We start from the raw sequence: 27,483 nt of genomic DNA, 5'->3' as shown, positions 1-27,483 counted from the left end.
TGAAAGAATTTGATAGAAACTCTGACAGTCTCATTAAGCATTCATTCAGAAATTTGTGTTATTTTATTCAGGAAACATTTCTTAGAGTTCTTGTAGATATATGCATACTAGTAAGAAAAATAAAAATAAAAGTATATTTTTAAAAAGCTTATTATGTCTTAGGAGAGATAAGATATTCCAAATAGCTACAGTTTGAAACAGAATATCAAAATATTGTTAAAAGGTCATGAACAGGTACTGAGAGGAAACTGGAGTCATCCAGGTATATTTTACAGGATGATTCCTGAAGATATAAGGCTGCGACAGGCAAAGATAGGACAGGTTGGGGAAAGACAGGCAGATGGAGAGAATGCCATGAACACCAATCTGAGGGAGGATACTGATGGGGAATGGTGAAATGGGTTCTTGTCAGACTTAGTGTGAAGGGTGGATTGGACAAAATGCCCAATCCTGCTGCAGGGTCTGGGTTTTGCTAGGTGATGGGAAGTCCCTGAAATTTTAATGAGGTACATGACCCAAAAGCTGTGTAATGTGATGATTAATCTAATGAGACTCTAAAAAGGAGAAGGAGAAGCACTTAGAAGAAGGTCTGCTACTGTAGTGGACAGGAGAATTAACACAGATATTGGCTCAATCAGCTCTGGCCAGTATGAAAACCACCAATCAAATGTGGCTATCGAGCCCTTGACACATGGCTACTCTGAATTGAGGTGTGCTGTAGGAGTAAAATATACATTGAATTTTAAAGCCTTAGTACAAAAAATTATCTCATTGGTAATTTTTATATTGATTAAATATTAAAATGACAGTATTTTGAACCTGATGGTATAAACAAAATATAATATTAATTCTACCTCCTTATTTTTACATTTAAAATGTGACTATTAGGACATCTAATATTATATATGTAGTTCACATTTTTGGCTTACATTACAGTAAACAATATCAGGCTACAGCAAGGACAAAATAGAAAAGAAGAACATTGTGAGAATCCATGAAGTCGTGGAAATGACCACATGTGTTGACTATCTCTAACTCATATATTCAACAAATATTTATTGAGTACATGCTATATGCCAGGCACTCTGTTAGGTGCTGGGGATTCAGGCGTGAGCAAGACAGTCCCTGTCTTAGCAAGTGTTTCAGTGAAGTAAACAAGAAATAGCCATACAAATAGATAATTTCAGTCAGAGAAGTACTATGAAAATATAAAACAAGTCAATGAAAGTCATCTAAGAAGAAGGAGCAGAGACAAAGGCCCAGAGATAGGAACACGCTTGGTAGACTCAAGAAATGGAAAGAACTCCAGAACATGTTAATGAGTGATGGGTGACAAGGCCTTAGAGATAGGCAGGGGCTAATCATATAGGACCTTGCAGGCCAGGGTCAGAAGAGTGGGTTTAAAGTACAGCAGGAAGCAGTTGCAGAATTTTGAACAGGTTGGATTAAAGGGATATAATGGTAAGACAAGGAGAGAAAAAACAAATGATGATAAAATTTTGATTCTGTGTGATTTGAAATGTGATGGTACCATAACTAGAAATAGGAAAATGAGAAAATTTGCAGTTTGGGTGCCATTTTGAATATTATAAATTTGACTATATAAAAACTAGTAATTAAGATGCCCCGAATAAAAGAAGTAAGTTAAAAAAAAAAAGAGCTGATGTAACAACCAAATAGTAAATTGACCATGATTTTCAGAAAGAAAACAGGAAGAGAAAGAAAGAAAGACAAGATTACTTAGAAGCAATATTTCTTTATTTTGTAAGGCTATATTGGCTCCTTCCAAAATATAATCTTAACTCTTTTAATATAAAGTGATGACAGAATTATAAATATGGCTGTGTGTTATAATGGGTGGAGAGTGCCCTAAGGTTCCTGAGATTAGAAGAACAGGCTTTTTTAGCATGAATGGTTTTAATAGGAATTCCATTATAGATGGTTATCTATAATATGACCTTTAATTTTAAGCACACTCCTAAAAATTAAACAACATGCACAAATAAATATTTCTAAACTGGATTAAACTGTAGTTTCATCATGTCTTCCACTTATTCTACTTTTATGTTCTATTCCTCAGGGACCCCACTCATTTGGAAAGAAGGTTTATTTCCTTAATGAAGTTTCCTTTTGTTAAAAAGTCATAACAGGACAAAATGTTGTAGTCTGACTGACGTGTAACAGCAATAATAGCTTGTTTATGCCATTGTTTCTCCAGCTTGATTTAAATATGCCATATAATTTTGTTTTTGTGCTTGAAAAATATAGTTGTATGAAAGAGGTGTGAAATCCAATTTGGAAAAGATTAATTTTGCTTAGAGTGGATAGCTTCCTGGTTCATTTAATATTCAATACTGTATCACTTAAAGGGCTGTGGGTAGAGTCACAGTGGAGAAGGCTGTTTGGGATTTCCAGGACTGTCTCAGAAGACAGCAGAGGTGCTGGCCCCGTGTCCAGCTTGATATAAAAGACAGTAACTTAAAAGGCCACTGTCTCATCAGGTTGATAGAGGAACCATTCATTTTCTCCATGTTACATATTTGAAACCAAATTTGAAAGGAGGGCCATAATAGATACACATATTTACCTATATTCCAAAGGCCATTATCTCAGCTCATTTTCAAAGCCAATTTCTCTAATGGCCTCTGAGAGACATTCTCAGCTGCCATAGTTCACAGTTTAAAAGTAAATATAACAATTTTGAAAGAACTGTTATGGGTCATCACTTTTACAATGACTTTCAGTATAGCTTCTCTCCTTCAGTTTGATGCCAAAGGGTAAGAGATTAGGGTTGGAAAAAAATGTTTGAAATAGAATAGAAGATAGTAGGGAAACAGGTTCTTTTCTTCTCAATAAATGCGTGCTTCCTAAGCATAAAGTGAAATAGTTCACATGTGTATTATCTTATTTTCCAAGACTGCATAGATACGTATAGGTATGTTTTTATTATACCTTATATATGAAAAACATCTAACTCTTCCTCTAATTCTGCTTTATAATGGTTTACTTTTTAATTTATTTTTTAACTAGGGAATTCCTGGGTACAAGGGTGACAAGGTAAGAATTGTCTATGGGTTCCCTTTGACCTCCCCACTTCCCACAGAGTCTGCAGGGTGAAAAGACTGCTCCTCTTCTAGATCGTATTTTGAGTAACCAATACCTCAGAAATTCCTGCAAAATGGCCCAAACCTGCTTGGAGGGCACACATAAAATCATTCCTGTATCTATTTTCTTCCCAAGCCTGAGAGGGAAACAAGTGGTGGCTGTTTTTAGGGTCAGTAGGAGTCAAGATATGTACTTAGTATCTATAAGTCCTTGAACAACTCAAGATCTCTGGTAATACAGTCCTGTCTAATTTGCAGGGTGGTTGGAGAATAATTTGGAATAATGGGTGTGATGATGTATTGTAAATTGTTTGCAGGACTATAAATGTAAGGTTCAATCATGAAGAGGCAAGGAAAATGTTAACATAGGAAAGTTGAAATTTTTCATAATTATAAAATTATAAATTTATCCTGAGTAAAATATGAATTCCCCCATTTTGATTTAAACAATGAGATAGATATCAACACCAGAAAGCTCTACACGTGCACGTGCACGTGCACACACACCCACATATATTTAAAGATTCATATAACCTTCTGGAGAGTTTTAGATTCACTGAAAGAGTTCTCACTTGGAAAATACAGTTTTTCAGAGAAAAGTGACCCTGAACCTTCGACATTCAAACCAGAATTTCACTAGGAGAAGCAGCATCAGAAATCCAAGGCTAGGAACAGAGCTAATCTGTTTATAGCTTTCTGAAGTACTTGCTCCCTAGAACTATATAATTGTGACTATTCCACAGGGATTAATGATCCCACCAAAAAAAGAAAACGCCTTTCTGAGGCAAATAACATGAATACAATATTTTCATTGATGGGAATCTGCCCCCAAAACAAATGCTGTTCCTCAGGACCCTAGAGCTAACAAATTTGTCTGGACAAATGGAATGTGAATTCTAGCCAAAAGGATTTTTGAATGTATTTTTGGTACTTTTCTGTTTTATATTTTAGTGGTTGACTCATTTTGTTTCCATCTAACATTACTAAATTAATTGCTTTCTAATTGGGTCTTCGAGAATGATTTTCTATTTACATTCAGAAATTAATATTCAACTTGTTCTGAGTGAAGACTCAATTTTCCCTGAGTTAGTCATGTTCAGCCAGAGGAAGGAGAATTTGTGCTCCATTCGTGTGCCATGTGTCAAAATGCATTCTACTGTCATATAAAACTAATTAGAACAAATTAAAAAATAAAATAAAAGAACAAAAGCTGAAAAAATGATGTAGAGAGAAAGCAGATTGCTTTTTAACAGATAGCTGACTCAGAGAATTACACTGTTTTCTTTTCTGCTCCTGATGTCAGTGAAACTCCAGGTAGACCTTGGGTAGAAATGCCAGGTCAATGAAAATAACTTATATCCCATGATAAAGTGCCCTGTTTGGCTATGGTGATTGATACATGAATCTGGAAGTTTTAGGGACTCAAGTCTGTGATTATAGGCAAAGAATTTAATCTTTCTGAGTTTCATATTCCTTATATATGATTGGATATATGAATATATGTGTGGATATATACATATATATCTTATATATGTACATTATGTACTGTGCAAGGTGATATACTTATGGAGATAGCAATCATGTAAAGGCTTTGGCACACGCTTTGCACCCGTAATTGGTGATTACAATTGTTATTTCCTTCCTTAGGGGAGTGCTATTCTACATGTGGTCTTCAGGCTGGCTGCCAGTCTTGTTAATGTTTGCTGCTTAGCAATGAGACAAAGCTTAAACCAGAATATAAGTTTACTGTATTAATATAAATACTGTTAAATTCAGCTGAGAGTTATTTCCCATGACACAACTCCCTTGATGAAGGAAGCAATGCACTGAATTACATTCTGGTGTAATTTCCTTATGTAATAGTTACACACCAAGTAGCATGTCCTAGAACAGCACATAGGTAACAAAGCTGCAGCAGAAGCAGAAATTGATATTGAAGGCACTGGGTTAGGAGTTATAGGCTAGCATGTATGTGTAAGTAAAACATTTAATCTCTCCAATTGTTCCCTTATCTTAAAAATAAGAATTGATTTGAGACTCAGAGTAAATATATATGAAAGCATTTGAAAACGCTAACATTTTATAAGTAAGAGATAATTGTATTATGATTGTGAAAGTTTAGTCATTTTTCTAATTGGATGTGACTTTTTACTTTTAACTCCTAGAAGTCTTCAAAGCCTGATATGAAGAGTTAGTATTCAGAGATTCCAATTCTCATCTGTTTGGGCAAACCACTTTTTAAAAAATAAATATTTACTTTTATTTTAAAAACATTTTGATTGACAAACATTTTATAGTTTTTAAAATACAATATGATGTTTTGAAATATGTATGCATTGAGAAATGGTTAGATTGAACTAATGAACTTAGGCGTTACCTAACATAGTTACCATTGTTGTGTGTGTGTGTGTGTAATGAGAACACTTAAAGATGCGTTCTTCTAATGCTTTTCAAGAACACAAGATGCTGTTACTAATTATGGTCACCATGCTGTACAATGGGTCTTTTGTACTCATTGATCCTCTGTAATTGAAATTTTATATCTTTTGAGCAATTTCTCCTAAACTTCAACCTGTTACCCCTGGTAACCACCATTCTACTCTCTGCCTCCGTGAGTTCAACCTTTTTAGGTTCCCCATAGAAGTGAAATCATGAAGCAGTTTTCTTTCTGTGTGGCTTATTTCTTTTAACTTATGTCCCCTAGTTTCATCCATATTATCATGAATGATAGGATTTCCATTTTGCAGGCTAAGTAGTGTTCCATTATGTATATAGACCACATTTTCTGAATCTTTTTTGAATTGCAAATTTTCAGTCTGTAAAATTGGATTAATAATATCTATATCAGACAGGTAATGTCATAAATGTCTGTTAAAACCATTAATAATTTCTAAAGCATAATTCCAATGTTAGTTTTTTAAATCAACATTCTAGAGAAGGGAGTACAGTAGAGCATAATAGTGGAAAATATGTAGCATGATCACTGCTATGCCCCTGTCTCTCAGCTGACCTTGCTCACTTATCACGGTACCCTTCTAATACATGGTGGATGATCAGTTACTTTCCTTTTAATTTCATTCCTCTAACAATATGTCACAACTCATTAGCTGGCATCACTGGTTTGATCCTGTCAAGTTAAGGACAATTGATGGAGAAAGGTTTTCAGAGTTCAACGCCCATGCAAATCTCAGTATTGAGGATAAAACTGTAGAGAATCTGCATGGAGTGCTCATGTCATAAGATTTTGCTGGGAATCTTAAGAAAAATCCTACTCTTGACTGACTGTAAATGTCCTCTTATTCACTTTATGCATTTATTTTTTTTAGGGTGAACCTGGAGAATGTGGTAAACCAGGAATAAAAGGTGACAAAGTAAGGAGGATGTTTTATAAATATTAACAGCTGTGATACCTTTTGGTCTGTTTTCTTAAGAGGAAATTCCTGGGGTGAATTATGTGGATCTAATAGAGATGGAGAATCAATGGATCAATTTTCACATATGTGGAACATGAAGTAGCAAACAAAAGGAAGCCTAACCTAGGGAATGAAGGCCCAATGCCTTTCTTATAGGGCATTAAGATTTTGTTCTGCAATACCTTAACCAGTTCTACACAAAGTCATGGTGGGAAGAATGAGATACCCAGTAAAGTCAATTCAAACTCCAACACTGCATTTTAATCGATTTGCTCTCTAGATGTAATCACTGAGATCATACACTTTCCAAAGAGTGAAGAACTCTGTTGAATTAGTGAAATAGTTAAAAACAGTTTGGAAGAACAAAGCAGGGATAGTGGCTTGAAATTTTGAATTTATTTTAGCTAAAATAAAAACACAGATGAAGAATTTAAACTAGAGACAGTATTCAGTACGTTAAAAAGTTTCTTAATAGAACAAGAATATAGAGAATATTAAAAAACATAATGATAAAAGATCCAAGAAAGTACAGAGTAAAACTAAATAGCTTTCATTATCGCTAAGAACTATTAACAATAGGCCCCCAAGATACTAAACTTTTTAAATATCTTTTATTATGGGAGGAAAACAAAGAGAGAAAGTTAAGCAGAAGGTTAAAAAAGAGGATAGAGTAATGACACCGGTCCATGGAATTAAACACTTGAAGTAGCTTGAGAATCCCTGGAAGCTTTTAAACTACTATAGAGTTAAAGGTCAGGTGGATCTGCAAAGTGTAGGCTTAGTAATTATCTCTGGGCAAAATGAAAAGTTTAATGATGAAGAGGTTCTTCCTAGAGGACAACTGAAAAATGCAAGATGAACATGGGGTCATGGAAATACAGAAGAAAGGACACTCAGGACAAAAACCAAAGTCAAACATTACCTGGAAAAACATGAAGTAAAAAATGGCGGACAAATAATATATTTTCATTGAGTAAGATGCCAGATATTAAGACTTCCATTGTTTTCTGTACCAAAAAGAAAGAAAATACTGCCAATTTGATGTGATTGTATAAATATATGATGTGATTGACTAAGAATCTCCAATGTCAGAGATCCAAATATATTAAAAAATGCATCTTATGTTCAATGAAATAGGGTCCTAGATACAAAGAGTTCACACAAATTTATAAGAAAATGTATAAGAAAAATATATGAAGAGCACAAAGAGATACAAAAGAGAAATGAGAAAAATGTCCAAGCATAGTAGCTATCAGATAAATGAAATGAAGACATTAAAATATTATTTCACAAATCAGATTAGCAAACACTGAACTAGTATATGATATTCAGTCTTCCTGGGTATTCTATAAAATAAATATGTGCTTTCTATATTCAGGTGATAGGAATGGACAACAAACTTCACAGAGGAAGTTTCTTTCTATATATGGTGTGAGAGGCAAGGGAGAGTAATGCAGAACCCTAAATGTGTTTCTAGTCTCTGCCTCAGTTTATCTTCTTCTAGGAAACTATTCTTAGGAATGAATCAGAAGTTGGACAAAACTTTGTACACAGAGATGGTTGTTATACTACTACTTAAAATAGCAATCATAAATACTTCAATGTCAAAATGAGGCAGATGAGTAAATAAATTGATAGTTCTCTCTTCATAACAAATGGGAATCTGGGAAAGGAGAAATTAGATATTATTCGTATAATATCTAAAATAACAGTATTTTGCTAAGTTCCATGTCTTGAAGAGGGACAAAAGAGCAATCTAGATGCAATGATAACTCACTAAATTGTTAACTAGTGACATTCCTTATTGGAAGGAAACTATTCTACCAAGCCTGCTGACGTCTAAAGGATTTTGTGAAGTAATTGCTTTACTCTGATCAAAATGTCAATATGTAGGCTAAAAACTGACATGTACAATTGGATTTTCATGGAATTTGTTTATTAAGACACAGCCTGACCTGAGGTCTCTTGTTAAATAATCATTTCAACTTGTTGGCTTTGGTGTTTGGACAACCAGGGAAGACTGGCTGTTGCCACATGACATTCCCTTTCCTCCCACCTAAAAGAACTGCCCTTAGGAGATAGATATTTATAGATACTTACTATTAATTTTATTCCACAGGGATCTCCAGGGCCATCTGGACCAAAAGGACCAAAAGGACTTCAGGTAAGGTTACTAAAACCAGATCTAGGTTTGGATTAGAATCACCTGGGAAACTTTTTTTAAAAATCCCTTTACCCACTGGTACCCTCTTCCAATTAAATCAGAATGTCTGCAGATTGGAACCAGATATCAATATTTTTAAAGATCCCCAGATGATTCCAATTTTTCAGCAAAGTTTGAAAACAACTTTCCTCCTGTTTTGATTAGCTAACTCAGGCTCCCTAAAGACAGGTACTGGCCAGCAAATCTACTTACTGAGCACCTTAAGGAGATGAAAATAATTCAGAGTCTAGGTACGTGTAGAAAGTCAAAGTATTTTTGTATTGCTGCTATAATTGGAAGAGTTGTGCTTTTCTCTAAATTATAATATTTGTATTTTTCCATTACTATAAGTACTTAGTCCTCTATAATATGGAATGCTCATTTAAGGAATTTGTTTAATTTAGATAAATTGCATGGATTTCAGAAAATAATCTGAATTTGTTTTTCCAGCCTAGGGACTTGTCTCTTCTAAAGTTACACTGAGTGTGTATATGTGTGAAGAGTTAATTTTAACCTTTCGGAAAGTTTGCTGAAAGTTGTACTTTTACCAAAGATTTCCTACATAGAATCTAGTTAGCCAACAACTTCTTTGCTTTGGCCTGAAATTGTCAGAGCAAGCCAGTATTTCTGGTTATTGGAAATGATTAATTTCAATTATATGACTTAGATACTAAAAAAATTGCTTAATAGGAAAGAAAATTTTTTTTCAAAGTCTGGCATATAAGTTTAGAAACACAGGTTTAGGTAACAAATACCTCATTAATAAGATGTTTGCTCTCAGCATATGTGCTATTTTAGAAGCTGTTCATTCAACTCGGAATTTTACATCATTCAGTTTCTTGACTGAATCTGATGCCAATGTAACTCTGAGCTATATAGTCTGACTTCTAACTCCAGGATATCTAGGAACCTTAAAGAAAGGTTCCTTCTTGGTTAGCCTTTTGTACACAGAACTAATTCTTTGTTTTCATCTTGGAGCAGGGCATTAGTGGACCTCCAGGAGATCCAGGCCCAAAGGGATTTCAGGGCAATAAGGTAATCTTACCCTGTGATTAGAGACAGGCAGAGTGCCTTCCACCCCGTGGCTTTATGGTAACGCATGTTTTTATTAGACTGACATCAATGGACTCTTTGAGGAAGCATCTTTGGAGATACTTAATAAACTGCAGGTGTACACACAGAATCAATCAAGTATATGCAGGCAGCCAGTGGCATAGCTTTATCATTTATTAGTCTATTACTCAAGGGAGACATTGTTAAACATAAACCATTATCTAGATTCTTCACCGTATTGTTTTCCTACTCATGTCCTTTAGTCATTTTATGGCTCACTAGAAACTGAAAAGCACTACCAAATAACACAATTCAAATATTCTCTTTTCCACATACAATGCCATCTTAGTATACAGTTTATTAGGGAATGGAGCTTATAACTGTTTTACCTACGGAGACTAAGCAACCACAACTATCAGTACCCTGCTTGTAATGTCACCCGTTGATAATAAGGCAAGACAGACAGGGAGGGATTTAGTGAGAACCAAATACAAAGTGAGGACGCCAAGAGGGGTCTATAAAAGACTTGGTTATAAGACTCCCTTTCCCAAAAGAGTGACTTTGATTTGTTAAAAGCAATCCTTTTGGTTTCTTTTAACTGTTTTCAATGCTTAGTACATTTCACAGATGTAGTAAATATTCCAATAAATGGTGTTGTCTTCATGACTGAAGTTGTGTGGAATTTGTAGCGATCGTTAGCTACAGAAGCTGCTCTCCCAATTGACCCTAGAAAAAGCTAATCTTTGAAGGGTGCAATATTGGACTTAAGTTGTAGGAGCAGCTGGGCTATTTAAGTGTTAACTTTTCAGAGAGAAGAAAGGGAGTGACAAGTATAGTATTTTAATGAGATAATGACAGTTTGAGATTTCCCAGGCCACTTTTAATTGGCAAATTAAAATAGAATGGGCTTCTCAGAGGGAGCAGGCTCAAGCTTCATCTGGGGAGATTGTCTTTTCCAGTGCTTGCCCCTGATTAATTTTCTCTGGGGGAAAGAAATGCCTTGTTGAATACTGAGTAGAAGTTCTCATGAAATTGCTTTGACTATAGGTGAAATCCCACAGCAAGCAAAAGATCTATATTTTGATAGTACGTGCATGTTTCTAGAATTCATTGGTTACCTAAGATGATAATGTTCATGTTTGTGAAATAGAGGCTTAAAATCAGGGATCAGGGCAGGAGATTGTAACAGCGATAGAATTATAGAATGTTTGAGCCATAAATGATTTTAGAGATCATTCCAGTCCAATACTTTTATTTTGGAAATAAGAAATAAAGCCTGGAGATCAAAGGCTTGCTTTAGAAGCACAGGCCACTCCATCAGCTCCTGAGGGCTCTGGGGAGGTGCTGGGCTGGGAGCAGTGTGTGTGTGGTAATGGTGACTGTGTAACAGTGGTGATGAGGACAGGGCCACAGAAAGCTGGCATCATGTGATTATATCTCTTTGTGTTTAATAGACTTACTTAATACTTAGGTGGTTTTTAAAAACTATTTTTTTAGTTGTAGATGGGCACAATATTTTCATTTTATTTATTTATTTTTATGTGGTGCTGGGGATTGAACCCAGTGTCTCATGCATGCGAGGCAAGTGCTCTACCACTGAGCTACAATCCCAGCCCCAGTTTTTTTTTAAAGAACAATTTATCTGAATAAAATTTGGTTTTTAATTCAGACAATGCATTAGTTCTTAATAAATAATGAGTCAAGTGGGGTTTTCTGGGAAGGAGGAGTGGCTATGATTTTTCTGACATAATAGCACTTTGTGTTTGAGTTTTATAGCATAGGCATAAAAGAAGTAATTTTTTCCAAAAGTATTTGAGGAGTTCGTCTGTTTCCTAAGGGCATCTCCTTAAATTGAAATTTTAATTGTAATAAAATATGCGTGACATAAAATTAACACTCGGGTTTGAATCACAAAGTTCACTGCCAAGTGAACACAGAAGATCATTGCCAATTGAAAAGGTGTCATTTCTAGGCAATGTTGGGAGTTGTTAGGAGGCTGGAAGGAGGGCATGTGAGCTTCCCTGTCTCCCTCTAGTGTTATTTCTGGTTTAAGGTCACAAGTGTAGATAGAGGTCTCTCAACTCTTCCTTTCTTAGAGTATTATTGCTTTCTATATGATTTCTACTACTCTTTGGATCCATTAGCTAGAGATCCATGTCATGTTGATCATTAGTGGACCCTTATTTTGCATTTTATACATTTATTAGTGTGTTGTCTTAAAAGTCAGCTTTCAGGGAATGATTTTATCTTGCCTCCCAGAAAGTACTTCTCATTTTGAAGACATAATAGACGAATTCGTTCCTCGGCCTGTAAACAATGTTGTATTAGATAGTGGCTTCTTTATTTTCACCCATTATCATTTTATTAGAAAATGTTTTCAAGAAACTGCTATTATAATTTGTGTAAATAATCTCTAAAATCCAGTAATTGTGCATTTTAAAACATCTTTATTTTTTAGTTATAGGTGGACCCAATATGTTTATTTTATTTTTATGTGGTACCGAGAATCGAACCCAGGGTCTCACACATGAGAGGCGAGTGCTCTCCCTCAGAGCCACAATCCCAGCCCATAATTATGCATTTTCTAATGAGCATAGGGAGGATTATTTATTTTGTAATTTCTGTAATACTTGTTGATATCTTACAAATCAGGCTACCAAGGCACAAGGAGTTTAAGGAAAGGGTCCAAGTCTATGAAAGTAGTAAGGGACAGAATCAGAATGCAAACCCAGAAGTCTGTTCTTAACTACCCTGTGCTATTTATCCCCTTACAAAAAAAAAAAATGGCTGAATTTCCTGAATATTCATTCTGAGATAAATGCTTTTCTTTTGAACAGTATGGAAGTTGCATATTTTCCCTTCTAGTATATGCTGGCTGAGCACAACACTCTGTTGAAAGGTGCATTTTTACTTGACTATAATGTTCATCTGAAAGTACAGGAAAAGAAGGAAGGGTATCACTTGGGGAAAAGAAAACAGCAACCCTAATTTTGCATTTTCAAATACTGTATTTCTTATGAGACCTTGAAATAGAAACCTTAGGCTTGTAACATTTGAAGATTCTGTGAGTTTCTAGATGGTATATGCCCATACTTTTGAATTTATGAATGGTCTCTCATCAACTACAGGCACTTTCTGTTGCTCTGGGAGTAGAATGTTCTTCATCAAAGGGTTTTTCAGAAAAGGTGGCCAAAGAACAAAAAATATAACAAAAAATAACATGGGTTAAATCAAGGGAAAATATGCTTCTGGCCATTTTACAAATCATTTATGTCATTAATACTTTCCACGTGTAAAGTAGCTCCTATCTGCACTGACTGCCCTTGTTGCCTTAGCAACAAAACATAGATGTTTCCAGAATGACACATGGGCTCAGAGGCCACCTCAACTTCTTTCACACATAAGAATCATGTGGTGGTATTCATGAGACGAACATCCCAGTAGTCTGTATGTGAAATAAATTAGAATTATAATCTTATCAGTGGCCAAGAAGCCTTATACCTAGGACCGAACTGAAAATGTAACTCAGGAGACAGCGTTCTCTGGGCTCTGAGGAAAGACTGGGGTCCTTGTGAACCCAAGGCTACCAACTTCCATGGGGCTGCTGTGGCAGCCCAGGATGCAATCACATCTGGCTGCCAAAGGAGCTCTCATAAACAGAAAAAAAATATGTCTCACTGGGTAGACCTTTCAAATCACAGAGAACAAGTTACCAAAATTAATTGTGAACAAATAAACCCAGTGGAACATTGGGTGGGTCCAACCCAAATTAGGTCATTTTTGCCATTTCTTGATGTCTTTCTGAGGTTATTTCTGAAGCATACTTTCTTCACAAGCCTCATGCAAATCTGCTCCTTCCAAGATAGCCTTTGTGTTCCTGGGAGCTAGGGATGGACCGTGGCATGGATGAAAGCAACCGTGACACTCGGAGGTATCCTAGCGTTAAAGCTGTAGAATTAGGGCCAAAAAAGCATAAGGAGATATCCCTGAAGTCTTTTCCCAAGGTGAAGTACCTTATGTAAATCCTCAAATAGTTAAAAATACCATGATATTGTGTTATATATCAATTGATCTTCGTAGATAAATTGCCTTCTTTTTCCGCCTTCCACTGTGCTATTTTAGAATGTTCATATTTCCTGTAAGATTTTTTTCCCTGTTTTCTTCTTATGCACTCAAGAAACTTGAAGTCCTCTTACATATGAAATTGGGTCTTGCTTTATGTTCAATTTAGTTTCTTCAATATTAAGAAAACCCATAGAGAAATTGGAATGTGGCAGTGGTATCAGGGAGGGAGGTAGTACTCAGGGATGTTGACCATTTTCCCATCCTATTTGGGTAATTCAGAGTGAGTGAAGTGCTGATGTAACCCATTAAAAGCTTTTTATGCATTAATAACATAACAATGATAATAATAATAACATAATAATATTAATAACACCTAATAATATAATGTGTTATTTCTACTTGTACTTTCTTCTAAAAGGGCATAAAGACTTGGGATTTTTTTTTTCCCTACATAATTAGTCACTTTTTCATAGTTACTATTTTCACTAGAGCAGAAGAATCACTACTGAAGATTTGGTTGTTTTAAAGACACATTTCTGTTTTGATAATTACTTAAAAACTTAAGTTGGTCCAAAGTTTAGCTTAGTAGCTTTAGTAGGTTAACCTATTAAATATAACTAATATTTCCAAATTGTGGTTTGGAAATAGCTCAACACCACAAATTCGAACACCTATACAGAATTTTAAACTTTCTCCTCACACAGGCATCTCGTATAGATTTATTTCAGCTCTCCTACAACTCAAATGCCTAACAATCTCCTAATATCATGATGTTGCTTTCAACCAGTTAAAAAATCAGGGTTTGTTACAGGATATTTAATTCCTCATAATGTGAGGTGGAGTAAATGAGGTGAAACATATGTAGTGCCTGTAGTTTCTAGTAAAGAATAATTAATCAAACAGAAAGATCTTGAGTTCACAAACTCTCTGAGCAGAATTGACTACCTACAAACTATTTTTAAAAACAGGGTCCTTGAACATGTCAGTTTTTCTAGTTTTCAAAACCAATAATGCTTTCTGGTACTTCTGACAGGCTAACAACTTTGAACACAGTTCAATCTACAGGAAGAATCCTTTTATAATTGTAATTATAATTGTAATTATAAGTATCCATTAAAGGAAGATCATAGCCAAATTACGTGAATGTTTTTCCTTCAGAGATGTCAAAGTCTAAATGCTATTTCTATACTGGGCCTAATTAAAAGGAAAGAGTCATTAGTAATCTAGCAATTCTTAGTGTGGAGAGGGCTTTGACCTGTACACACATCTGCCCACCAGGACTCTAAATGAGCTTATTAACTCATTTGACATGAGACAACTGATACAGTGACAACAAGAAGTGGCTGCCAGAACATGCGGGATGTCAGCCAGTAGCTTCAAGGTAGATGATTTCCATGCAAATCTCTGATACATATGGTCCTTAGCAGCTGGGCTATGATGTGTGTGTGTGTGTGTGTGTGTGTGTGTGTGTGTGTGTGAGAGAGAGAGAGAGAGAGAGAGAGAGAAGGTAGACACATGTACCTGAAATGCAAATGAGTCGGTTTGTATAGATTATGTTTCATCTTGGCTCATATTTTTTATTTTAGAGAATCTTTGTCTTCATATAATGGGCCTTCAGTTATAAATAGATTATAACTATCTGGTTTTGTAGTTTTCATGCAATTCCAAGGAAATGAATTTAGTCTGTAATGAAATTATTTTTGAAATTCTTTAAGAATAGAATGCAAAAGTCTCAAGAGGCAGTTTGTCATTGTTTTAAAGCCAAACTGCTGGGATGGAAACCAGGCTTTGGCTTTATTAACGCTGTGATTTGGGCAAGTTCCTTTACTTTCCTACGACTCCATTTTCTTGTCCATGTGGCAAGTTGATAACAGCACCCAGCTCTTATGGTTGTGAGGATTAGATGAGTTAGAACACAAGATACTCTTTGTGTTCCTGGGAGTTAGGGATGGACTGTGGCATGGATGGAAGCAGCTGTGACACTCGGAGGTATCCTAGCGTTAGAGCTGTAGAGTTAGGGCCAAAGAGCAGAAGGAGATATCCCTGAAGTCTTTTCCCAAGATGAAGTACCTTATGTAAATCCTTAAGTAGTTAAAAATACTGTGATATTGTATTCTATATTAATTGATCTTTATAGATAAATTGCCTTTTTCTTCTGCCTTCCCTTGTGTTATTTTAGAATGTCCATATTTCCTTCAAGGAAATATGAACTTAGAACACTCAGCACCTGTCTCATAGTGAGAACCTTGTGTGTTGACAATTTTTATGAAGCAGTTATTTTGACAATATATATTTTTTACAATAATGTAGACCAAGTGTATCCTGATGTTTTCTGAAAATAGCCTTTTATTACACACACTTCCTCTGAAATAAGAGAAATTATGTACAAAAATGGAGCCTGATTTAAGAAGTACTCGATAAATATTATCTTCTTATCCCCTGATTGTTTGCTCTCTCCCTCTCATCCCCCCTCCCTCCCTCCCTCTCTTCCTTCCTTCTGAAAAGGGACTTTCCTGATTTTTCCTCCAAAGCCTCTGTGAGTACTCCTGACTTCATGGAGTTTCAGCTGAGAATGGAACCTGGCTGTGCTCAAGCCACTCTGTACCTACAAAAATACTGTCTCTCACTTTCTTCCCTTTGGAACGCATGAGCATAACGGCTACAAGACTTAGCATATAGTACAGCTGGTGTCATCCATATCTGAGAAATGGTTTGAATAAGTTGCTAATATATCTTTATCATAATGTTAAAAGGATCCCAAGGAATGATTAAATTATTCATAATTGTATTATCCAAGAAAAGGTAAAGTTCTCTTCTTAAACAACTCAGTATTTCAATAAATTGGATAACCATTTATTGTCTTAGAAAAAAAGAAGATTGCTTTGGTTACAGCTAGAGCCAGGAATGGGGGGGATTGGGTTTTCTTTTGCCTAATTGTTCTTTAGCCTTAAGTGATTCTGTTACTTTTTCAGCTGGAAAAGAGACTAATTGTATCTTGGGTGAGTTTGTAGAAGAAACTGTTTAATAGGCCCTTGATATCATTATATAATTTATGTACAACTGCTCCTGATTGAAACTTATATGACCCTAAAGGAGCATTTACAGACACAACTTCTCCTGGTTTAGACCAAGTTTTCCTTTTGTTTGTCTTAGACAGCTAGCATGATTCTTACTCCCTAGCTGATGTTCAGTAAATGTTTAATGCATGAGTGGTTGAGTGAGTGACAGTAGTTAGCTTTGCATTGAAAATGCAAAGCAAAGTGAAATTATGTGCATCCTCCCTATAGTCTAGGGGAAAAGCATATTAACATACTTAGAAATGCAAAAGCTCCAGGCTCTTTAATTTCTATGAAACCGTCTAACAAAGTAGCCACATGTAACTACTGGGCAAAGTTGCCAATGTAGTGAGTATACAGAAAAAGAGAAAAATGGTGCTATTTATACTGTAGTGTCTACAATAGAGATTTCACCTGATCAGAAAAACCCTCCTTTAAGCCATGGTTCTTAAATTAGTATAAGAAAGATGAGAAAGAATAACCAGATAAGAGGGAGGTAAGAGCATCCCAGACAGAGTGTCATGTGCAAAGATCCTGTGGCAGGAGAGAGTAAGTCAAGAGCAAGGAACCAAAGAGACAGTAGGATCATACTATGTAAATAGCTCTGTTTATATACTATGAGCAAAAAAAAAAAAAAAAAGCCTTGAAAGGTTTTGTTCAGATTAAAATTAAAAGATTTATCTGATAGCAATGGAGGGAACAAACTGGAGTGTGCAGGTAGGATATTATAAGGACATTGTTTGTGTTTGAACAAAAGATGTTTTGATTTTGGTGTAGACTATAGAGATGTAGATGGAGAAGGGGATAGTTTGAGACACATTCAGGAAGCATACTGACATGTACTTGAGATATAATCATTACACATGGTGGGAGGAGGAGAGGAAGGATAGTTCCCTCGATTCTGGTTTGACACAGGAGAGGTTGTGAACCCCTTCCTTAGGTAGAAGAGACTGGGGGATTACCAAGTCTGTGAGTGAAAGGTACTACGTCTGTCTTTAGAAATGACTTTTGAAATGCTCCTTTCCTCCAGCCTCCTGCAAGATGTCTTGCTAGACTTCCATGTTTCCTCCACCTAAATGTTGTTACTGTCCATGGTTCTGACCCGATGCTCCAGGCTCTTTAATTTCTATGAAACTGTCTAACAAAGTAGCCACATGTAGCTATTGAGCATTTGAAATGTGGCTCATCCAAATTGAGATTGCTGTCAGAATAAGACTGGGTTTCCAAGGACTTAGTATTAAGACTAGTGAAAAATATAAGCATCAATGCTTTTAAAATATTAATTCCATGTTGAAATAATAACATTTTAGATATTTTAAGTGAAATATATTTATTGATTATAGTCCACCTGTTTCTTTTTATCTTCTTATAAAAAGACTATTGAAAAATTTAAACTACATACATAGTCACAGTGTATTTCCACTGGACCTTGCAGCTCCAGACAGTGACCCAATTGTTACTCTGTTTCTGGCTCCTTGTACTTACTTTCTGCAGAACATTTCATGTCATTTTATGCCTCACAGTTTCCTCTCTTTGAACTTTTGCTCCTTTTCTTTCCCACCAGGTTCACTATGATTTCTACCTCTTCATTCAGCTCAAGTATTCCCTCTATTATCATGAAACTTTCCCAGTTCCTTGAGGGCAGAATTAAATATTTCTGCCTCAGAGACTTGTATGCTCTGTTAATACCTTTATTACAGATAATTTACATGCTTGTATTTTGTTTCATATTCATTTGTGTCTCCAGCCAGATTGTAAACTTCTGCAAAGTGCAGGCGCAATCTGATTTATGTCTCTAATTATGTAAACTGGTACTCTATTATAGGCATAGATTTTTTATTCACCAGACCTTTTATTGAGCACAAAACCTGGTGTCAACTTGGTCAACAAAGACCTGGTGAATAACAATTGAATCTACATATATTAAACAGCTATTTCACACACAATATCTTGAATCTTCTCAACCATCCTGCAAGGTAGATATAATCATCATCATTTTTCATTTTGGGATCTTGCGAAAGTTCAAATTATTAGTAAATGATAGAACCAGGGATAATTCCAAAGCCATACTTCCCACACCCCATAGATTCCCTGAATGCTGAAAAGTCAATTAAAAAATAAGGATTATATTCCTACAGTATAAATGGAATCAAACCCCTATTTTCTAGGATTATCATAAGATTAAAAGAGATAATGAAATAGTTGGTCTCATTAAACATGGGCTTCCTCTGCTCTTGAGGTCCATAGAAGTAGGGGTGTTCTTAGTTTCTGAGGAGGATCAAGGTGGTCTCATTGCTCCCACACATGTTCACAGTCACATTCATGTATATTCACAATCACAGAGATTATGAAACAAGACTTTCTTTGGGGCTATTTAAACCCACTTCTCTTTGTTATCCTCACCTGTTGACCCTGGTCATCAAAGAAAGTGAAGTCGAGAAATAAGTACAGTTGGTACTGTAGGCATTGTGGGCATGCAATCTCTCTCTCTCTCTCTCTCTCTCTCTCTCTCTCTCTCTCTCTGTGTGTGTGTTTGTGTGTATATGTGTGTGTTAGTGAGGGTTGGGGGCAGGAATAATAGCAGGAAAGGAATCAATCCTATAGTATTACCCAGAGTGTGTTGTTAGTAAATTTCCAGAAAACTATTCCGAGTGCTGCCTCTCCTCCATGCTTGGTCTCATCTCAACATCATCTTTTACAATGAGGACCACCTCCATTACTACCATAAGAGTTTTTGTAGGAAAGGTCAAGGGAAAACAATAATTATGTACCGATATTGGTCAGTGGGTCTTACATTGAGATGTTAGGCTCCTGAGAAATCAATATAAGCAAGGGAAATGTGAAGATATGTTTCTGAGGGACTGTGTTCAGGTAAGGGAAAGTAATCACTCTAAAATTTTTGGATTCCTGTAATTCCCTTGAAAAAAGTAATAATAAAAAATTTCTCAGTTGCTTTTGGTACTTGGCCAAGCCTAAGGGGAACCCATAAGCTCAAGAGTAACAGAGTTGCTTCTTTTGATTTCCTGGTTCACACATTTAATATAACAACCAAACAATGCTTTGAAAGTAGTCAGAAGAAACTTTGTCACAGACCTGTGCTGTTGGTTTGTTTCTGATCAAATCTGTAGTTAAGTACTGAGTAGGGCAGAGCTCCCACTAATCAAAAATCCTCAAGTTCACTATCAGATGCATAGTTTAAATGCCTTATCATCTCTTACAAAACCAAAGGTACATATAGGAAGTATAGTAAAGAAAATAAATGAACTTAGGGTTAAAATTATTGTAGTTTTTTGATGGTGCATCTCTTGAGCCAGTTCTCTAAATTTAGGAACTGTGTCCTAGACTTCTCAGTATTTACTTCCTAACCTTCCACAGAACAAGTAGTTGGTGTTCATTTGTGGAGTGATGACAGCAGTCCCCCATGTGGGACTTCTGCAATTTACAAGGAGATTTCAACTTGAATAGAGAGCACAGAAGTTGTTAAAGAAAGAAGAAATAAAGGTTCCTTGAAACAAAAAAAAAAAATTTGCTCTAGAAAGTTGAATAATTTCTAGCATTTGCTTTTACTTTGATGTTAAGAAATCAGTTTCAAATTTAGTGCAAATTTTTTTATGTCTGCTATTATAAAAAGAGAGAAGTTCCTTGACAAAGAACATGTAAAATAAGAATGGCTATGGTGTGTCCACTCTAGATTTAAACTACACAGAAAATCAAGTACAACCCAAGGATTTAAAAAAAGTAAATTCTAGTTGATTTATCTGCCAGATTGACTTGTCCTCAATAGCATGAACATTAAATCCATTTATATCAAACCACTTATTTGCCAAAACATCAAAAATTCTGGCAACTGATTTTTTTTTTTTTTTTTTTTTTGGTACCAGGGAATGAACCCAGGGACGTTTAGCTGATGAGCCACATCCCCAGCCCTTTTAAAATATTTTATTTAGAGACAGAGTCTCACTGAGTTGCTTAGTATCTTGCTTTTGTTGAGGCTGGCTTTAATTTGCAATCCTTCTCCTGCTTCAGCCTCCTGAGCCACTGGGATTATGGTTGTACACCACTGTGCCCATCTCAGGCAACTGATTTATCTTGAGTTTGGGTAAATATTTTGGGGAGTTGATTTCTTCTTGTCCCTTCTTGTTTTCCTTTGCAATGCTCAAAATTAACAACTGCTCTAAAATAATTCCCTTACTAACAGCACATTGCTCTGATTGTTAACTGTCCCCTGCAAAATCACAAGTCTCCAGGGGAAAGGGAGATTTTAACATTAGTGAAAAGTTTTTTATTTCCCTTAATCTGAGAGAAGGCTAGTCTCAATTTATGTTCCACTTTTCTGTTTGCATGCACAAAGAGATAAATTTGTAAGTTGAATGAAATTTTCAATAGCAATTATTCATTAACTCAAACACAAGAGTATTCAGGACTCTTCCTTAGCATAAAGATTCATGTGTATTTACAAAAATTGGGAAGAAACACACCAAAAATTAATAGGAATTATAGATAAGTGATTTAAACATTTTTAAAAAATGTATGCTTATTAATACATGACAAGTCTTCTACAATGACAATATATCATTTTAATAAATGAAAAAAAACTTACAGTATTAAAAAAGGCAATTGAAATCAATAGCAATTGGAATCCTTTTTCCTATCATCATGTTAGAGGGCCAGATGCCTGAGAGACTGGAAAAGTCCTATCTGTAAGTGATGTTGAGGTGTGAATTGGGACAGACCAGGTAACTGTCTGGACTCAGGTTTACCATCTGGGAAATGGAGAGAATTGAGTGTCATGGTCCCATCTAGGTCTGAGATGCCTGAGTTCTGTTATGGGCCTGCCCTATGGTAGTCTGAATTAATTAAAAATGTTTTGGCTTTGAGTTACAACACCTTGACTAAGAGTGGATTAAATCACAAAAACCTCTCACTGTTGAGTGAAGAGAGTGTTTGCAGTAGGTAGTCCGGGACGGGACTGGCTGCTCAGCAAGGTCATCCAGCAGTCAGGCTCTTCTCCATGTGCTCTGTGTGGTCCTCTTCTGCTCTTGGCTTCTATAGTAGAGATTGTTTTATCAGGGATACAAGACAATTACCACATTTCCATGTAGGAAAGAAAAGACAGAGGCAAAAGGTTTTTCCTTTACATCCAGCAGGGTCCCTCCCATCTCATTTGTCAGAACCGAGTCACGTGATCAACCTAGACTAATAGGTAGCAATGTGAAAGGGGATCCCAGGCTTGCATTAGATTACTTCTCATTCATCCCATACCTGTGAGAGCAAAGAGCAACTGCCCTTGTCATGAGCAGATCAGGGTTCTACAGCAGGCAGGAGACAGGGAGAGAGGGTAGCCATTGGAGTCTGCCAGAGCACAGAGCAAAAATATTAATGAATGAGTGAGGGCTACACTGCGACTTTCATATTTCCTAAAAACGTTTGCCTTAGAGGATCACTTCATCCAGGAAAAAATATTTAAAAATCTATGACTGAGTTACTATAAAGATAAATATAATTCAGGCTTAATTCATTATTACATATTCATTATTATGATGTTGATTTTTATAATAATTTAAAAAATTAAAATGGAAACATGTTCACAGGTTCCTACAAGTATTGTGGGCCCTAGAGACTATGCCCACTGAGCTCAGTAGGTGATTCAACTCTGGGGCTCTGTTGTCTTTTCAAATGAATTTTAGATGATTGAGGGCAGAGGCTGTATCCTAGGTTCCACTGTTACCCCCAAAGCCCCTATCACAACACTATACATCTCAGAGCTGCTCAATGACAACTACTAAGTTGACCTAACATAGCACTCTTTCTCCCTGTAGGGTGAGCCAGGTCCTCCAGGCCCATATGGTCCTCCAGGAGCCCCTGGTATTGGACAACAGGGCATTAAGGTAAAGATGCTTGTTTCTTTGTCTATTGATAACTATTGAATTTATTGTAAAACCTGGGGGAGTGTGATTTGAACCCAATTCAGCCTAATTGTAGTAAACATGAAGAGATTCCCTGCAGAAGTTACTGACATTTGCATCCTTGGACACGGCAATGCTCTGACCAGGGGCAGTTGTCACAAGAATAATCCATTAATCATATTTTGATTGAAATGAAAAATTTGCTTATCTCTAAATATCCACTCACTCATAAAATATGTGTAGCTCTTTTGAGTTTCCACACTTTAACATTAACATACAAATATGTAATTGTGAAGTGAACTATCTTAACACATCAACTACTACTTGCTCACATTAAATAAGCAGAGATGGGCAGGAACCAGAGAAACTAGGACACTGAATAAATAATTGTTGACAGAAAGGTTTGCAGGGAAATAGAAAGTAAGAAACAGCCTCCTGGGATGCTCTGAACCATACTGGATAGAATGGAGTGGAAGTGCTTATTTTAAATGACTCTTCTATGTGTTTGGGACAATACGGCCTTGATGCAGTAGTAAAATAAGACTTTGATGCAGCACTAAAACTGTGCTCTGAATGTAATCAAGTGTCAGCATAGGTAACAGTTCAACAGTAAGTACATTGAGACTCCAGGGAAAGCAGGGTTTCTATGGGCAGAGTTATTGGAGAAGCATTCTAAAGGAGATCAAGTGTGAAACAGAGTTTAAGGGAGAGGGGGAATGGGATAGAGCAGGGACAAGGGACGAATACATTCCAGGATGATGGCCAGGAATAGCACAGATATCATTAGTTGTCCCATTGGTGTCCAAAATGAATTGCCATGCCGTTCATCTTACCATTACTATGGGATAGATTGTGAAAGAGAAAAGTGCTGTATTGCATTTAAAGAAGAGATGATAAACATTTGAGGGTTATTTGTTTACTTAAATTTACTTAAATTCAAATTAAATTCATTTTTCTCTCTCTAGATTTTAAACATGTTTATGGATATTAAAAGTTTGGCTATTTTGTATTTATCCTTGTTGAAATCTCCAGATTATTTTGTGCTATGTTTATTTTAAAGTGCCCACTGTACTTTTTCAGGGAGAAAGAGGTCAAGAAGGAAGAACAGGAGCTCCGGGACCCATTGGAGTTGGTCAGCCAGGACAGCCGGTAAGTAACAAACATACGAGATGGAACAAAAAAAAAAAAAAAAAGAGAGCCACACTATTTTCATGTGTTCTTTTGGGTCAGAATAAATAACTAAAGCTATAATAACAAAAATAGCATGGTATTGACCAAAATAGGCAAGAAGACCAATGGAATAGAATAGAAGACACAGAGACAAACCCACATAAACACAGTTACCTCATGCTAGACAAAGGCCCCATAAACATGTATTAGAGAAAAGGTAATCTCTTCAACAAATGGTGCTGGAGAAATTAGAAATCCATATGTAATAGAGTGAAAGTTCACCCCTATCTCTCACCCTGCACAAGAATCAACTATAAGTGGATCAAAGACCTAGGAATTAGACCAGAAATCATGCACTTGCTAGAAGAAAATGTAGGACCAACACTTCAACATGAACTTTCTTAAAAAGACTCCTAAAGCACAAGAAATAAAATTAAAAATCAATTAATGGGATGGCATCAAACTAAAAAGCTTCTTCACAGCAAAAGAAATAATCAAGAACATGATGAGACAGCCTACAGAATGGGAGAAAATGTTTGCTACCTGCACCTCAGATAGGGTGTTAATTTCCAGGATATACAAAGATCAAAAAGCTTACCACCAACAAACAAACAAACAAACAAACAAACAAACAAACAAACAAAAACAAAATAACCAAATCAATAATTGGACGAAGGAACTGAACAGACCCTATTCAAAATTAGAAATGCAACTGGTCAATGAATATATGAAAAATGTTCAATATTTCCAGCAATTAGAGAAATGCAAATTAAAACTATACTGAGTTTTCATCTTACTCCAGTCAGAATGGCAACTGTCAAGAATACAAATAACAATAAATGTTGGTGAGAATGTGGGGAAAAGGGAACACTCTTACATTGCTGGTGGGATTGCAAATTGGTGCAATCACTCTGGAAAGCAGTATGGAGATTCCTCAAAAAACTAAGAATGGAACCACCATTTGATCCCATTATCCCACTGCTCAGCAAATACAGCCAAAGGATTTAAAATCAGCATACTACAGTGATGCAGCCACATCCATGTTTATAGCAGCTCAATGTACAATAACTAAGCTATAGAATAATATAGCTGCCATTCAACTGATGAATAAAGAAAATATGGTAAATATACACTTAGCCATAAAGAAGAATGACTTAATGACATTTTCCAGCAAAGGGATGGACCTGGAGACTATCGTGCTATGTGAAATAAGCCAATCCCCCAAACCCAAAGTTTGAATGTTTTTACTGATATATGGAAGCTAAACCACAATAAAGAGGCTGGGGAGGGGAAGAAGAGAAGTTCAGTAGATTAAACAAAGGGAAATGAAAGGAAGGGAGGGGGATAGAATTAGGAAAGAAGGTAGAGTGAGTCTAACTCTAAGTGAATCCCACCAGCCTGTCCACTCACAAGAATGGGGTCCTAGACAGGGTATGGTGGCTCACACCTGTAATCCCAGCAGCTTGGGAGACTGAGGTAGGAGGATCACGAGTTCAAAGCCAACCTCAGCAAAAGTGAGACATTAAGCAACTCAGTGGGACCCTGTCTCTAAATAAAATACGAAAAAATAGGGCTGTAGATGTGGGTCAGTGGTCAAGTGCCCCTGAGTTTAATCCCCAGTACCAAAAAAAAAATGGGGTTCTAATTAGAATAAGATATATTCCATACTTGTATAATATTATCAAAATGGGTTCTCCTGCCATCTATAACTAAGAAGAACCAACAAAAAAATTTTAAAAAAGAATGAATAGTTAAATGAATTCACCTTGTATCTTTTTTGGATAAAAAGAAAATATGTATGCAAGGACCAGATCCAAGCATTATTTTTCATATACTTGAAGTGGGGTTATATATATTATCTATCTATATATGTATAACATATACACACATATACATGCACATATATCATATACACCCATATATATGTGTATATGATACTTACATCTGTCTCTTACTATAATCTCTTACAAAATGAATCAGCTTGTTTAAGAAGAAGAGATCTTATATGTCAACATTTCCTAGGAGTTGATAGATGTGGACTAAAGCTTAATATCCATACATTTGTAATGGACTTTCCTATAATCATGAGAAAAATTGCTGAGACTAAGGATATTATTATCAAATCCATGTGTGTGATTTAAAGCTAGGATGGATGATTGTAAAAAGATAAAACCTGTTTTATTCACTCTGCCTGTGTAGCTTTGAAGTTTGTTACTGCTGGATAATAGAACACAGGTTATCAAAACAGATCTGACGAGAAAGTGAATGAAACCCAACTATTCTGGTATAAGAAGCTTCTTAACTTCTTATACCAGAATAACCATTATTTTTCCTAGAAAATAACCATAGCGGACTTACTGAGGAGTAGTAAAAACAACCAATTGTGGATAGTTGTTGTCCCAACTTGGTTTGGCATGGCATAGTTACTCACATGTAAATAGTATCAGGATCATATGGCTTCTTCCTTGCTTTACTCTGAGTGAAATGGCAGCATGTTATTTGTGCGCCCGAGTTTTCACCAATGCCTGGATATGCTAATTTATGAAAAAAACTTAATGTGGAAGAAAAATACACAGGATGAAAGTTTTGAAAATAAGTGATGTAGTCTCAATTTCCATTAAATATTGCTCTTAAAAGTGAACCACTAACTTCTTTGAGTATCCAATTTGGTAATGCATTACTGTTTAACAAATCATCTTAAGATTTAATGCTTTAGAACAATAAATAGTTATTTCTCATGATAATGTAGGTGGACTTGGGAGTTTCATATAGTGGGAAGTCAGTTGGAATATTAGAATGGCTGGAAGGTAAAAATGGCCTCATTCATGTGTCTGGCAGTTTGGTGCAGATTGCTGGCTGGGGGTTAAGCTGGGTTTGCCTAGAGACCTCAGTTCTCCTCAGTTTGCCTCTACGTGTGGTCTCTGGGCTTCCTCACAACATGGTAGCTTAGATAAAAGCAGAATGTTCCACCAGGCAGAAACCACTCATCATGTAAAACTTAGTATCAGAAATCTACCAGGTATCATTTCTGTGATGCAGTTAGCTAAAACAAGCATAGAATCAGCTCAGATGTGAGTGGAATAGAGATTCCTCCTCCCTACGAAGATAGAAAACTCATGGATATTTTAATACACCATAGTCTCACATTTTAACTTTTGTAAAATTAAAATATTAATATTGTTAATTTTATGGTTTTTAGAGTTTGAAATATTGAAGAAAGTTCTGAAAATGTTGGGAAAACAATTCAGAACTTTTTATTCTTTAAGTTGATGAATATTTTTCTCAAAGAACTGTATTGACTTTTCACACTCAGCAATAAACTTAAAAATTTATTTCACTTATTCATTCTACCATTGAAAACATTTTTATTTTTAAGTAATGAAATATTTTAAGCATACTTAAAAAACAAAAAAATGATTTAGCAAACCTCCAACAAGACAAAACTACCTACCCTTGATTTAGATTATCTTTAAACCGTAAAATATTGTGGATGACAGTAAAATTTTCATGACC

The 27,483-nt window shown here is 35.8% G+C and overlaps 1 protein-coding gene across 1 annotated transcript in view; it reads left to right on the top strand.

Moving 5' to 3' along the window:
• Col28a1 (collagen type XXVIII alpha 1 chain) overlaps window positions 1-27,483 on the top strand; it is a 158,234-nt gene that overhangs the window by 13,402 nt on the left and 117,349 nt on the right. Inside the window, exons 7-12 of the mRNA XM_076861514.2 lie at window positions 3,031-3,057; window positions 6,431-6,475; window positions 8,637-8,681; window positions 9,702-9,755; window positions 22,714-22,782; window positions 23,881-23,949. Coding sequence (XP_076717629.2) covers window positions 3,031-3,057; window positions 6,431-6,475; window positions 8,637-8,681; window positions 9,702-9,755; window positions 22,714-22,782; window positions 23,881-23,949 — 309 coding nt within the window. The remainder of the gene's footprint in view (window positions 1-3,030; window positions 3,058-6,430; window positions 6,476-8,636; window positions 8,682-9,701; window positions 9,756-22,713; window positions 22,783-23,880; window positions 23,950-27,483) is intronic.

The sequence above is a fragment of the Callospermophilus lateralis genome, chromosome 1 (genome assembly GCF_048772815.1).
Source record: "Callospermophilus lateralis isolate mCalLat2 chromosome 1, mCalLat2.hap1, whole genome shotgun sequence".
Taxonomy (NCBI): domain Eukaryota; kingdom Metazoa; phylum Chordata; class Mammalia; order Rodentia; family Sciuridae; genus Callospermophilus; species Callospermophilus lateralis.
This window is presented reverse-complemented; position numbering and strand designations above follow the sequence as displayed.